This window comes from Equus caballus, chromosome 11 (assembly GCF_041296265.1).
Source record: "Equus caballus isolate H_3958 breed thoroughbred chromosome 11, TB-T2T, whole genome shotgun sequence".
NCBI classification, from domain to species: domain Eukaryota; kingdom Metazoa; phylum Chordata; class Mammalia; order Perissodactyla; family Equidae; genus Equus; species Equus caballus.
The window spans coordinates 15,053,086-15,067,741 of NC_091694.1; the positions used below are offsets into that span (position 1 = coordinate 15,053,086).

Here is a 14,656-nt window from a genome sequence, read left to right on the forward strand (position 1 = left end):
TTAAGTGGAAATTGTACTTTATTTTACTTACATAATGTCATGTAAAAGTTTGCTTAGATGGTCTGTTTTTTTAATTATAAAAACTAAATTGCTCCTTTCCATAATTTAGTTTTGGGAAGTGGGGAGATCAGAAGACCCTTCTTAAAATGATCTCTATTCATATTGGAAGAATTAAAATGGGATTGATTTAGATAAATTTATAATTCTAGGCTAAATTGCATAAAGGCTTTCTGTTAGTACCTCCCAACATCAGGTGAGTCATTTAATTTATCTATTAGCAGAATGGTGAAATGAAATACTGAAATAGGCAGTAGTCGACTGTATAGCCCCGCCTTCAACTTAGTGTGAGAACAACACAGATGACTTTGTTCCTTTTGCAAAACTTAACAGTTTGAAAAGCTCCAAATAATTTGCTTTTTCAAAAGAGATATTCGTGCTCTTGGCTGTATTGTGAATTACTGAAATGTCAAACCAAGCTAAAAAACTATCGACCTTTTAAGGTGGTTGGCCAAGAGCTAAGTTTGAATTGGTTTCCAGTGTTCCCTAGTGCAGGTTATATATAGATTCTAGTCTTCACAGGCTCCCTGGGGCTCTTAATGTAGTCACACTGGGAGTCATGAATATTTTTCCAGTAATTCAAGGACCTCTAGAGGACTTCAGACTGTAAGGTTTATTCATATTCAGGCAAACACAGGAAAAAAACCTCATCAAAATTAACAGTTAACCAAGAGGAAGCAATGTAACTAAAAGCACAGTGACTGTAGTACAGGTGATCTTGTTAGGGTTAACATGGGTGGTTTATTCCTAGAAAGATCCAGGGGGTAGCTTTAGGTCTAACTGCGGCTCACCAACATTTGTAATCCTTTATTTCAATAATGGTTTAGAAGTAGGTCTGACTATCTTCCCAGAGAGTGGTATAAATGTTTAGTTCTTTTTTGCCAGGAGAGGAGAGGTCTTTATGAGACTTCATTTAAATTCTGATTATTAAACTGAGGCTTTAATTGATGTTAATGCCTTATCTATAAAATGTAAAACAATCTAGAATTTGCTTGGGGGGGTTGGGGAGTGGTATTTCTAGGACTAATACATTGAAAACTGATTCAGCCTCTAGTAACTGAACACTTTTCAATAGCATGGTTAGTCAAATTCATTATGACTTTTAACTTACAAGAAGCTTTTGGAGTAGGTTGGAGTATTTATTACATATTTTACTGTTTACTGTCTAACGTGGGCCTTTAATTTGTAAACATTTATTGAAATGATTGTGGGGCTGTGGAAAACATTTACCTATTTACCTTTGAAGTAAGTTTTAAAAGACAGTCCACTTTTTAGCATGTGTGTTGTGTCCAGCCTGTGGTTGTCTTAACTAATAAATGTGATTTTTCTCCCCATTCTCTCTTTTATTTATTTGCGTATAGGCCTCTCCCCTGGTGTGTTTTTCCTGAGTATGGAAAACACAACACGTTAATAATGCCCAGCTTTGCAGTTTGATTAACATAATTGCTTTCCAACACCACTGTTTTCATTCTCTAATTTCTTTTTTTTACAAACTTGAGCACGTCTTTGTATAGAATGATTTTCTGAGCCTATCTTACAACAGCTTACACATGATGAAAAATTTTAACTGTTCTTGTGCTACGTTTGCTCAATTGCTAAGCTTTTGCCCTCATTTCATAAACTGCTCCTCCTCGGTAGTCTAGTGGAATCTAGTACCTTGTTCCTTTCACCTGGAGTGATTTTCAAGGTTTCTGTATTATGTATTATGAAGGAAGTTAGAAGTAAGGAATCATGGGCTTTGGAATCAACGGTTTTCCTCAGTCTGAGCTTCACCACTTTTTCACTATTTGGCCTATTTCCTTAAGGGTTCCAGGTGTTAAAATAGAGATTGCAAGGTCGCAAGCCTGCTAGGTAATCGTAGATCTCTGTTTTAAATATTTAAGTCACAAGGTTTACTGCGTGTTTGATGAACCTTTAGAAGGGCACCTTATACGCTAGTGGTTTGTGCCTGCACATTCGCTTTTGCCCCTCCTTGCGGTTGGTTTCCAGGGTTCCCAGGTGATGTGCTGACGGAGGACTGTCCTTCGAGAACCACTCCGAGGTGTGAAGGGACTGTACCCCCTCCCTCGCACGGCCCAGCTGCACTCCCAGGACTGCTCTGGGGGTAGGCATGCTAGCGGCAGCATTTGCCTAGCGTTGCAACGAAGGCCTTGGTCTCCAAGCCACCACAGAGGGACTGAAAATGGGAACCAAAGTTTATTTTCGTGACCGTTTTTAAGATTGAGAAAAGGGGTATTTAGATGATGATTTGGGGAACATCGAAGTAGTTTTGTGTCCGATTTGCAAAAAAACTGCTAAGGAAAGTAAAGCTGACTCAACAGTGGCTGTAGCACGATGGTAAAAAGTAGGTAGGAATGCCATCCGGGCTGATGAGGTCAGCTAAAAAGAACAGCAATTAGAGGGTATCAGGCTTGATTGAGGAGAGAAGGGGCACGAGGCCGGCAGCCGCCATGTCGAGAGTGGGAGGTGCGAGGCGGCCGCGGCAGGAAGAGGGACGCGCTTCCGTGGGTGGGTCGTGCGCACACGCACTTCCGTCGCGCCTGCGCAGTGGGCGCTCCGGCTCAGCGTGGTGGCGGTTAGTTGAGATCAGCCGGCTAGGAGGAGACTGCCCCTTAAATCCCGAGGCGATGCGCTCTGGTGCAGCTGTCAGGGCCGGCCGCAAGGTCTGCAGGGTCCTGTTGTCTGGGTTTGGGGGTCGACTAGATGGAGGCCAGGCGGAGCGGCTGACAGAAGGGAGTAGCTCTCTCGGAGGGCCCCTGAGTTCGCACGAGGAGCTGCCCCGGGGGAGCGAGCCGAGAGAAGCCCCGGAGTCCGGTAGCGGGGGCAGCGAGGCGCTGGTGGAGATGTGTCAGAGAAGATATTTCCTCAGTGGCACCGAGCGGCAGCTTAGCCGAGAGTCTCTTCTGAGCGGGTGCCACCCCGGCTTTGGTCCCTTGGGCATAGAGTTGCGGAAGAACCTGGCGGCGGAATGGTGGTCCTCGGTGGTAGCGTTCAGGGAGCAGGTCTTCCCGGTGGACGCCCTGCACCATGAACCAGGCCCTGCGCTGCCCAGGGACAGTGCCTTCAGGTTAGTTTCTGCAGAAACGCTACGCGAAATCTTGCAAGACAAAGAGATGAGTAAGGAACAGCTAGTAGCATTTCTTGAGAACTTACTAAAAACTTCTGGGAAGCTACGGGAGAGCCTTCTTCACGGTATGCTTCACGATTTCATGCTTCAAAATAGGTGTCGGGGTGGAAAGGCAGTCTCGCTCCTTTTCGCGAATTGCAACTGGCCCTTTATTCACGTGGGAAGGAAGTTATGTGGTTCTCGTCTTTTTGAAGTAATTGGGTGTATTTACATGCGTCTACCCTGGAGGAAACTGGTCCACGGAATCGTTACTGTTCCTTCAGAGTCTGGCCGAAGGACCTGATAACGCTCTCAGTTTCACGGGGCTGGAATTTTAGAGTTCAACTGAGCCCCTGTAGAGTTAGGACCTAAATTAAATCATGTGTTTGACTTATTTGTCTGTCGTTACTGAGATGTTTATAAATATTCCACAGTTATTCTGCTATTTTACACACAACAGACCAATCAAGAGCTCATTTTTCTAGAGCAAAAAGAAAATACCCTCCCCCCCCCCCCGTTTTGTTACTGAAAACTGATCTACAATCTGTCGTTTGAAGACCCCTTTAGGTAATTTTTGAGTCGGCAAAATAATAGGACTAATCAAGCTTTTTAAGTGATTCTTGAGTGAGTACACAGGAATTTATAGGGCACCATTTGCCTTTAATGTCAAATAGAACATGATTGCAGAGATTCTGAAAAAACAATTAAGGTTCTTTATAGGACAGACTTGGCTGCCACAGTGTCTGATTCTTGCAAAATGCTATCTTTGCCGTTTTTCACTAAGTGGTACTATAAAGTAATTTAAAATAACCAGTGTCCATGGTTCTCTGAAAATTAGTACCCGTGTTGTAACCTTCTAAAGATTTCCTTAATAAAGCAAACGAAAACTCGTGAATAAAGGTGACAATTTTGATTTATACCGCTTTAATTATTCCATAGTGGCCTTACTTTGGGGGAGTTAAGTCACTGCTCATTACCATGTCCCAAACCAAATCAATCTTTTCTTCCCTATTTGAAAATGAAATTTAAGCTCTCTTAGATGTCCATTCATCAAAGCGTCTATTGATGTCCCAGACATTTTCTTGCCCTCAGGAGACTAAAGCCACTTATTTGCCAAATCCTTTGGTTGTCTAGGGTTTAGCTTAGAGTTACCAGTTTGCCACTTCTTTCTACGCCCAGTGCCCTTGCTTGCTTTCTTCCATGTCTGAACGATTGTGGTAGCCGCTCCTTATCAATAGTTTTTTAAAAGTCTCGGTCATTATGTCTCCAAACATTGTAAGTGCCCATTGTTTTTCTTCTGTCCTTCTGTGACTAATTACACGTATGTTGGACCTTTTCCCCATCTTGTCAACTTTCTTGACACATTAATCACATTTTAAAGTCTCTGTGTAGAAACCCAGAGATATCCGTTTCTAGTATCTGTTTTCCTCCGGGCTTTTGGTCATTTGGACTTTTCTCTTGATATTCTAGGTAATTTGTGTGTAAATTATAGAGATAAATTGAAGCTTTAGGTGGCGTTTTGATAGGCAGCTCGAGTGGGAGCATGTCTTCTTAATACAGTCTGGGATTAAGTTTATTAGGGGCTGGGCTGCATTCAGTCTTTTCACCTCTACTCCGAGAGTGTAGTCCTTTGAGTGTCCCTTGTGAAAGACTGGAGTGTTTACCAGGGCTCCTCCTCCTTGATGAGCTAGGAACAACAATTTTTTGTTTGTTTTTTTTGTGAGGAAGATTGTTGCTGAGCTAACGTCTGTGCCAATCTTCCTCTATTTTCTGTGGGACGTCACTAGAGCGTGGCTTAATGAGCAGCGCTAGGTCCAGCCTGGGGTCCAAACCTGTGCACCCAGGCCTCTGAAGAGAAGCACATGAATTAACCCCTACAACACCAGGCTGGCCCCCTATGAGCTACAATTTTTGTACTTCCCAGTCTCGTAACATGTCAGGAATCTCTACTCAACACTTCAGCTTCTCAGCTCTGCTGCATGAGAATTGGAAAAGCAGACTAAATGTTGGGTTCTCCTCTCTGCACTTCCCTTTTCTCCAAATCTTGGACCCTCAAATCCTTGCTGCCTTGATAGCTCTCCTATGTCTTTATATTTTACTTTTATTTATTTTTAATTAAAAAAAATTATTTTTTCCCTCTTCTCCCCAAATCCCCCCAGTACATAGTTGTGTATTCTAATAGTGGGTCCTTCTAGTTGGGGCATGTGGGACACTGCCTCAGCATGGCTTGATGAGCGGTGCCATGTCCATGCCCAGGATCCAAACCCGGGAAACCCTGGGCCACCGAAGCAGAGCACCGAACTCACCCACTCGGGCTCGGGGCTGGCCCCTCTACTATGTCGTTAAACAGAATTGTTTTTTTTTAATGTTTCTTGACCAGCTTTTCTTGTTATCAACAAGCTAGTGTTCTCTTACCAGAAGTGGAAATCTCAAATCAAGCAACTTTTGAACACAGTGCTGTCATTTAGTGGGATATAATCTAAGTGCATAAAGAACTACAAAAAACCCCTTGAACTTAGATTTATTCTAGGTAGAAATGTTGGAATTATAATTCTGAAGCTATTTGGTATGCATTATAGGATAAAGCAAATAGATGGATAGATTAATATTATTAGGCACCACGATTTTCACTGTAAGAGAAAAGAGATAGAAATATAAAAGAAGGCAAGCATAATCTTTGTAATGTTGCATTTGAATTGACAGTATCAATATGACCTCATGATTTTTAAAAATATCTATTTCCTAACTTTCTTCATTGAAAGGGCCTGGAAGCAATTGCACTCAATAGCAATGAGTACACCTAGTACCCAGAATTTGGTTTCTAGAGTGAACCAGTGCTTGGAGAAATGGCTGATTCCAGGTCTGGGGTGGGGAAAGTACAAGGTGAGTTTGGGACAGTTTATGGTGCTAGAAAGCAAAGAATTACTTGAAAACTCGTGGGTTCATGTCAAAAGGACACAGATACTGGCTTGCAGGAGACTCCCACTGGCTAAATTTGGGACAAATTGAACATTAAAATAAATATCGATGGTAATGGATTATAACATATTAAATAAAATTAATCCATAGTGTTAATTTAAAAAATAAGTAATTGAGGCTGCTGGTGGAGGGAGGAGGTGGAGAAGTTTATATTTTTACAGAAGCTATGCAATAAATGTAAAAGGAAAGGTAAATTAGAAAAATAACTATTTTATGATTTTGCAATCCCCAGTATTATAATTGATTCAAGCAAGGATCATAAATGGATTCTAAAATATTGGGTATAAGATTGTTGGGGAGCAGGATACTATTGGGGAATGGATATTCACTACATTAACCAGGTAGTCAAATTTGGTTTCGTTAGTAGTGGGATAATCTGATATTATGTTCCTCCTGTTAGGATGCAGTAAGACATGCACATCAACTGTGTAGTATTTATTCCTGCTAAAAATAACCCAAATTAAATCATAAGGAAACAATCAGACAAATCTCTAGTGTGAGATAATCTATGATTAGACTGGATTCAAATAAAAAGTCAATGTCATTAAAAGCAAAGTTAGAGAGGGGAGGAATTGGGAAATGTTCTAGATTCAAAGAGATTAAAGAGACCTAATCAAAATGCAGTGCATGAACCTTAGGGAGAAAGAGAACAGCAATAAATGACATTTTGGGTGACAACTGGAGTAAACAGAATATCAACCATATGTTAGATGAAATATGATTAATTTTATGGTGTAATAATATACAGAGAATATTTTTAATTTTAGGAGATTCGTGCTGAAATATTTGAAGTGAACAAGAAAAAGAAAACAAATGTGGCAAAATGTTGACAATTGGTGAATGTAGGTGAAGGGTTTACAGGTGTTTATTGTCCTATTTCAGCTTTCTTGTAGATTTAAAAATCTTCAAACTAAAATGTTGGAGAGAAACTATCTAAAATTAAGTTGTAATCAATTAAGATCTGCCTTAGTAGTTCCATGCCGTTGTACTGCTCTGTTAGCATTATTGTGTTATTAATTTGTCTATTAATTGACCAAAATGATGTGGGTTTATAGAACAGATTTATAGGATGATTGGTCTATCTTTTGACAGGTGCCTTGGAGCACTATGTTAATTGCCTGGATCTGGTAAACAAGAGGTTACCTTATGGCCTTGCTCAGATTGGAGTGTGTTTTCATCCTGTTTCTGATACTAAGCAGACACCTGATGGTGTTAAAAGGTACTAAAAATGGCAAATAAACTTGGCCTTGTATTTAAATAGTCAAGAACCAGTCATTTTCACTTTGGGATAGATTATATAATTTTCAAATAAGTAATTATCTGATATTTCTGGTATCCAAAGAATTGGTGAGAAGACTGAAGCTTCACTAGTATGGTTCACTTCAGCAAGAACTGCAAGCCAATGGCTTGATTTCTGGCTACGTCATCGACTCCTATGGTGGAGAAAGGTACTACAATAATTATCCTAATTTAATCTTTTTTTTTTTTTTTTAAGATTTTCTTTTTCCTTTTTCTCCCCAAAGTCCCCTGGTACATAGTTGTATTTTTTTGGTTGTGGGTCTTTCTAGTTGTGGCATGTGGGATGCCGCCTCAGCATGGCCTGATGAGCGGTGCCATGTCCCTGCCCAGGATCCGAACTGACGAAACCCTGGGCCATTGAAGCAGAGCACGTGAATTTAACCACTCGGCCACGGGGCCGGCCCCCCTAATTTAATTTTTAATAAGTAAATTGTCTTAGTTTGTCAGAGGTAATACTTCTCTATAATAAATGAAATTTTATTTGATGTAGCTATGTTATATTTATAAGACAGCTATAATAAATCAACAAATACAAATAATCTCTCTGCAGTGATTTTTGTTTTTCCATATAACAAAGTTACTTTGGTTAAGACATTCATTGCTGTCTCTCTTTTGCTCAGAAGCTTTTGTTCATAAGCCTTTACATTCGAGATCAAGTTCAAGTCCCTCACCTGGCATTCCTGACTGGTACTGACTTTGACTCTTGCCCACTGTCACGGCTCTAACTTTTGCTTCCTACCTCCATGAACTCTTCATGTTAGTGAAAATAGTTCTGTAATTTCCAATCAAGTTTTAGTATATGCTGAAGAGAAAAGAGTTGAAGAAAGCATTTTTTGTCTCACCCTTGTCTTATTTTTCTCCAACTCTTAAAATCCCCACCCACCCACCTAAACTAAATGGAATAATCACAAATAATTAAGCTCTTCACAGAAGGATAAGAATGGTGAGTATATGATGCTTTCTTCTTTATCCCACTTAGTTCATGGTTCCCTTCACCTCTTACTAATTGACCACAGAAAGGCTAGATAGCATCAACAGTTGTTCTCTGTAGTTCTTTCAGACTAAAAAACAGCATTTTTAGCAGTACATTCCCTCATATTTAATTACACTTAATTTTTATTTGAGACGTGATCAGTTTTGTTCAGTTGCTGGATAAAAAGTCTCAGGCAACTTTTTAACATTTATTTTAATAAGTTAGTAAGACAAACTTAAACTTTCTTTTCCAGTTTGCCATGAGTCCATCTAACTTCAGCAGCAGCGATTGTCAGGATGAAGAGGGACGAAAAGGAAACAAACTTTATTACAATTTTCCCTGGGGAAAGGAGCCAATAGAAACCCTGTGGAATTTAGGAGATCATGAACTTTTGCACATGTATCCTGGAAATGGGTCTCAATTATACGTATGTTTTACCTTGAGCTCCTATGTATCCTTTACCCAGATTCTCTAACTGTGATTATTTCTGAACTATTTGAGAATAAGCTGCAGACATGGTGCCCCATGACCTGTTACTCCTTCAGTATGTATTTCTCAAGTGCAAGGACACTCACCTACATAACCACAATGCAACCATCAAAATCAGGAAAATAACAGTAATCTACTACTACCAGCCAATCCACAGAACCCTTCAAATGTAAGCAGTTATCCCAATATGCCCTCTGTGGGTCCAGGATCCAACCTGGGGTCATGTATTTCATGTCCTTATGTATCCTTAGTCTCTTTCAAATGAATAATTCCCTTTATCTTTTCTATCTTTCTTGATCTTGACATTTTTTAAGAGTACGGGCCAGTTACTTTGTAGAATGTCTCTTGGTTTGAGTTTCTCTCATTTTTCCCCATGTATTTTTGTTAGGAATGCTACAGAAATGGTACTGCCCGCTTCTCGGTGCATCATATCAGGAGGCAATGACAACAATTTGTTTTTGGTGATGTTAACTTTTACCACTTGGCTAAGGTTTCCACCAGGTTTCTCCAATGTAAAATTGATAAGTATTTTCTAATGAGTAAGTCTTTTATGGATAGATGCTTTATATAAATAACCTGTTTCTCACCAAATTTTGACCTACTGGTTGCAGCATCCATTGATGATTCTTGCCCAAATCAGTGGTGATTTGTTAAATTAATTTTATCATTCATTCTAGATTTATTGATCAGTTTGTATTCTGATTCTACAAGTCTAAAATATGTAATTTTAAGAGAGAGTTCTGCTAAATGATACTTTATTTTTGCTTTGCTTTTCTGTGAAGGGCCGAGATGGACGAAAAAGCGTGGTTCCTTCTGTTTTATCTATAAATGGAGATCTAGACCGAGGCATGTTGGCTTACCTCTACGATTCTTTCCAGCTAACAGAGAACTCCTTTACAAGAAAGAAAAATCTTCATAGAAAGGTGCTTTTGATATTTCAGAGATAGACTTGGGAAACTTAAATATGTTTTTATCCCCCTTTTTTTTGTACTAGTGTGCTTGTTTTATAACATAAACTCTGAATAATAAACTTATTTTAGTGCAAGTCATTTAGGTATTTTTCAGTTTTTCTAGAATCTGGCCACAGGAATAAGAAGTGGATTCTCACACAACGAACCAGGCATCCCTATTGGGTAATCCCAAAGGCATTTCTGTTTGATCATGGGCAGCCAGACAGCTGTCTCTGGTTCTTAGCCCCTGAGGCTTTTCATTGATGGCTTCCATCTGTATCAGAAGCTGAATGTTAAGTAGGAGTTAAGACAGACAGATCAGCAAGTCTTGTCTGCTTCTGGTCTGCCCCCAAGTGGCTGATCACTGAATCACAGGGACTAGATAGGGGCCTGAGTCAATGGAAAGGCTTTAGGACATGCAGCTTGAGCATTTTTATAGGCTCAAAATCAAGAGAGACGAAGGATTGAAGTTATGGGAGAGAAGATAAATGACTAATAGAGCAAGATTTTGGAGGAAACAGGAGGGAATCAAGACAGGATCAAGAATACAAGTTGGAGGGACTGGTCTTGAAAGGGAATTATTTGAAACAGTAGGGAAGAAAGAGATAAATAGGCTACTGGGGCTGGTTAAGTTTTACTCATACTCTATTTTCCTAGGGAATTAGGAGGCAAGATTATTAGCTTAAAATGTGGAGGAGTAGGGTTTTAAGTTGCAAGAGTTTAGAAGAGTCAGATTCCTCTTGAATGTGAAAGGGAGCTGCCTACATCAAAAGTTTTAACATGTTGGGTGCTCAACTGGGATTGGCAACTGTGAGCTTTCAGCGACACTCTGCATTGTTAAGTGATTTATTAGGCAGTGTTCATGGAGCCTGATATGGCCGTAGAGAAAGTTAGATTATAGAATTGTTCTGGGGGTTGGGATTTATAGGATGTATATAGCAAGCAAACAAGGGGGATCCTTTCTTTCTTTCTCTTAGACCCCACATTCAAACAATCAGCAAAACCTGTTTGGCTCTGCCTTCAAAACATATCCTGAATCTGACCATCTTTTACCACCTCCACTGCTTCCACTCTGGTCTAAGCCACCATCATCCTCTTATCCCCCTGCTGAGTGGCTCTTTTAAAAGATACATGTTACTTTGTGCCTCTGCTTGAAACACTCCAGGAAGTTCCTCTTCTCACTCAAAGGAAAAGCCAAAGCCCCTAAAATGTACAGAACCTTTTCCTTTTTGACCTGCTGCTCTCTACCTCACTCAAGCTGCCCTAACAGCACGGACCTCCTTGTTGTTTCTAGGTCGTGCCAGGCGTGCTCCCAGCTCAGAGTCTTGTCATTTGTTCTCCCTTTGCCTGGAGTGCTCTTCCTCCAGTATCCACAGGTCTTGTTCCCCAACCACCTTTCAAGTCTTTGCTCAAATGTCACCTCAGAGAAGACACTTTCTCTTACCACCTTATTTAAAATTGCAAACAGCCCTCCCCTACCTCACCTCTTGGCCAGCAGTTGCTATCGTCTCCCCCTTTTTTAGCACTATTATTTATTTTGTTTATTAGCTGTTTCTCTCCATCGTGAGGGACAGAGATTTTTGTCCCCAGCACCTACAGCTGTTTCTGGCACCAATGAGCCGTTCAGATGTTTGTTAAATGGATGACTGAATGAGAAGAGTGGTGGGTTTGGGCGAGAGAAGGTCCAAATGATAAGCCACATGGCCCAGGCTGGGCAGGGAAGGCAGCGATGCCGGAAGGGGACAGTTTGAGGGAAAATGGAGTTGTCAGAAAACGGCAGAGTATCAAGTGAACTTACTTCTGCAGAACATCTAAGTGGAGAAATCCGTAAGCAGCTGGATACATCATTACATGATTTTTTTGTGGCCTCAGCTGGCTTCCATTTTCACACAGAAAGTTTTAACTTTATGAAGCTCCATGTTTGTTTGTGCTTGTATTATATTTAAACAAGATGTGCTGTCCTTTTTCCCCTCTCTTTAAATTGTCTTAGGTACTTAAACTTCACCCCTGTTTAGCCCCTATTAAGGTTGCTTTGGATGTGGGAAGAGGCCCAACAGTGGAATTAAGACAGGTGGGTTAAATGAGTTTAATGTCATGATTTTAATTATAACCATTATTCCAAGTAAATGAGTAGCTTGCCACTTAAAGTTTTATTTTGATTCATCTGCTTTTTAAAAATTTTTAATTAAATAAGGAACGGTGGATAAATACTATGGTTAGTTATAGATAATTTGAAGTATAGTGTATTAAAGAAGCTGAATACAGTTCGGTGGATTTTGCTGTTAACGTCATGCCCAGTCATGGTTGCATTTTTTAAGTGAGTATGCATAGTTTGGTAATCAAAATTTTCGTACAGATGTCTAGTAAATTATTTCTTTCCCCCTTCTCTTTTTAACTTAATGCTTTTGATCCTTATTGGTATAAGCACAGGCTCTAGATCTGTAATCTTTTTTTTTTTTTAAGATTTTATTTTTTCCTTTTTCTCCCCAAAGACCCCCAGCACACAGTTGCATATTCTTCGTTATGGGTCCTTCTAGTTGTGGCATGTGGGACGCTGCCTCAGCGTGGTTTGATGAGCAGTGCCATGTCCGCGCCCAGGATTTGAACCAATGAAACACTGGGCCGCCTGCAGCGGAGCGCACAAACTTAACCACTCGGCCACGGGGCCAGCCCCTAGATCTGTAATCTTATTTTGATTTTTCTAATCTATCTGGTTGAATTACTCTTGAGAAAAGCCAGGAGGGTGGTTCTTGTTCCTTTCCAGCAGTCATTTCTGTCTAGGTGACTCAGACCCATCCAGGACCTGAGTGAGGACACTGGAAAGATGTAAAGAGTGAGAGTCTTGGCTTTCTGCCCGGACTCCTGTGCACATGTCTGGGAAGGTAAGGATAGCTCAGAGAAAGGGAAAGGAAGATAATGGCTTAATTTCCACATTCCCCTTCCCCCCCCGCAGGTTGTGGCAAGCCACCCAACACCCTGGTAGGTAGCCAGTTCCTACAGTTTTTTGCTTGAAGAACAAAGAATTCTGCCCTCTAGATTTTTGTGATTACAATTGTGGGCCTTTTTTTGTTTTTGTTTACTTAAAAGAGTATAGTAGTATTTTGTGCCTTGAATGTCTTTAATTTACCAAAAAGATAGTGTGTTATGTATCTTATTCTGTTTTTAACTTTTTGCCTCAGCAGTGTGACAGAGAGAATACTTAAGCGTGTAACTTTTGGGCTATACTAGAGTTTTTGTGGATTAAATACACAGCGATGGGATTTTTGGTTAAAATGAATCTGTATCCTTAGTTTCACAATATCAGCTAGATTGCCCTCCAGACGGGCTGTGCCTATCTGTCCTCTCACCCATGGTGAGGGTTCTCCTTTCCCCATGCTTTCAGTGCTTAATCATGCTTGGAGCTTTTTCTCTCCTGTTCTACCTTCCATTAGAAAGAGCCAATTTTCTGCTGGCAACCACTAACTTATTAAAACTCATATTTATTTTTCCTTATTAATTTCTTAGATTTATTAGTATCTATATTCTCATCTATCCCCAAAATATCGAGTACCTTAACACCCATTTGCTTCACTGTGGTCGTTCCTTGGGAACCTGTTAGGAATGCACATTCTTGGTCCCCACCCCAGACCTGCTGAATCAGAAACTCTGGGAGTGAGGCTGAGCAATCTGTGCTTTGACAAGCCTTCCAGGTGATTCTCATGCTAGCTGAAGTTTGAGAAACAGTGCTCTAGCTCAGGCACACCCCCACCCCCAAGCCCCGTGAGGGCGTTTGGTATTGTCAGGAGACCGGTTCCGGTTGCCACAAGGTGGGGAAGGATGCCACAGGCATCTAGTGGAGGCCAGGGATGCTGCTAAACATCCTACGCCAGCAGTGTGGGATGAAAGAAATCCTGTAGAGCTTTAGTTCTCAAATGTTAAGGCTGTTTTCAATTTTGCTTTGTTTTGCTTCACCATTGCTTCTTAAGAAAACAGTAAAGTCTACTAAGTCATTTACTCATTATTACTTCTGTATTTCCAGTCAGACTTTTGTCTCCAGCATTCCACTGAAACAAATCAATCAAATCACTCATTCTCTTCTTGAAGCATTTTCTTCAGTTGGCTTCAGGAATACCACTCTCCTGGTATTCCTCATACTTTTCTGGCTACTTCCCCTTAGTTTCCTGAACTGGCTCTTCCTTCTCTTCCTGATGGGAGTATAACCCTGGGGCTCAGTTCTCAACTCTCAGATGAGTTTAGAGTTAACACAGCCTTTTAGATTTCTGTTTTTCTCTGATAAAATCTGTTTGGTTTTATTTGTGTTTTAGATGATAATTCTTATATTTGGTATAAAAGTTTCTCTCAGAAGATTTGTATTTAGTATTCAGCTTTGCGGTGCTTAATTTCTTCATTTTCAGAGGAATTATATAATTTATAAGTATACAATATATAAATTATATCACATAATTAAAAGAATTTATGTCCATTGTAAAGATTGAAAAAGGTGATTTATGGTCCCCAAAAATAGGGTAATCACTCTGGCTACTTTTCTTTCGTATTTGAAGTTTTTGTATTTTTTCCCTAGGTTTGTCAAGGGCTATTTAATGAATTACTAGAAAGTGGAATTTCTGTGTGGCCTGGTTATTTGGAAACTGTGCAGTCCTCATTGGAACAACTTTATTCAAAGTAAGAATTGTCTTCTTTGCCACTAAAAACTGTCTTTATTCAGAGTTTTTGATCATATGATGTTTCTTTATGAGTAACAACTCTCTTCTAAATGTATATATAATATAATTTAAAATTATTGCTAATTTTCCCCCCATTTTA

The 14,656-nt window shown here is 40.1% G+C and overlaps 1 protein-coding gene across 3 annotated transcripts in view; it reads left to right on the top strand.

Moving 5' to 3' along the window:
* The first annotated feature begins 1,299 nt into the window (after positions 1-1,299).
* The window catches only part of POLG2 (DNA polymerase gamma 2, accessory subunit), a 32,558-nt gene continuing 19,201 nt past the window's right edge, over positions 1,300-14,656 (top strand). For all 3 annotated transcript variants that reach the window (XM_005597266.4, XM_023652206.2, XM_001495189.6), the window contains exons 1-7: positions 1,300-3,249; positions 7,235-7,361; positions 7,485-7,590; positions 8,668-8,841; positions 9,686-9,826; positions 11,844-11,924; positions 14,415-14,515. In XM_005597266.4, coding sequence (XP_005597323.3) covers positions 2,508-3,249; positions 7,235-7,361; positions 7,485-7,590; positions 8,668-8,841; positions 9,686-9,826; positions 11,844-11,924; positions 14,415-14,515 — 1,472 coding nt within the window. In that variant the 5' untranslated portion in view covers positions 1,300-2,507. The remainder of the gene's footprint in view (positions 3,250-7,234; positions 7,362-7,484; positions 7,591-8,667; positions 8,842-9,685; positions 9,827-11,843; positions 11,925-14,414; positions 14,516-14,656) is intronic.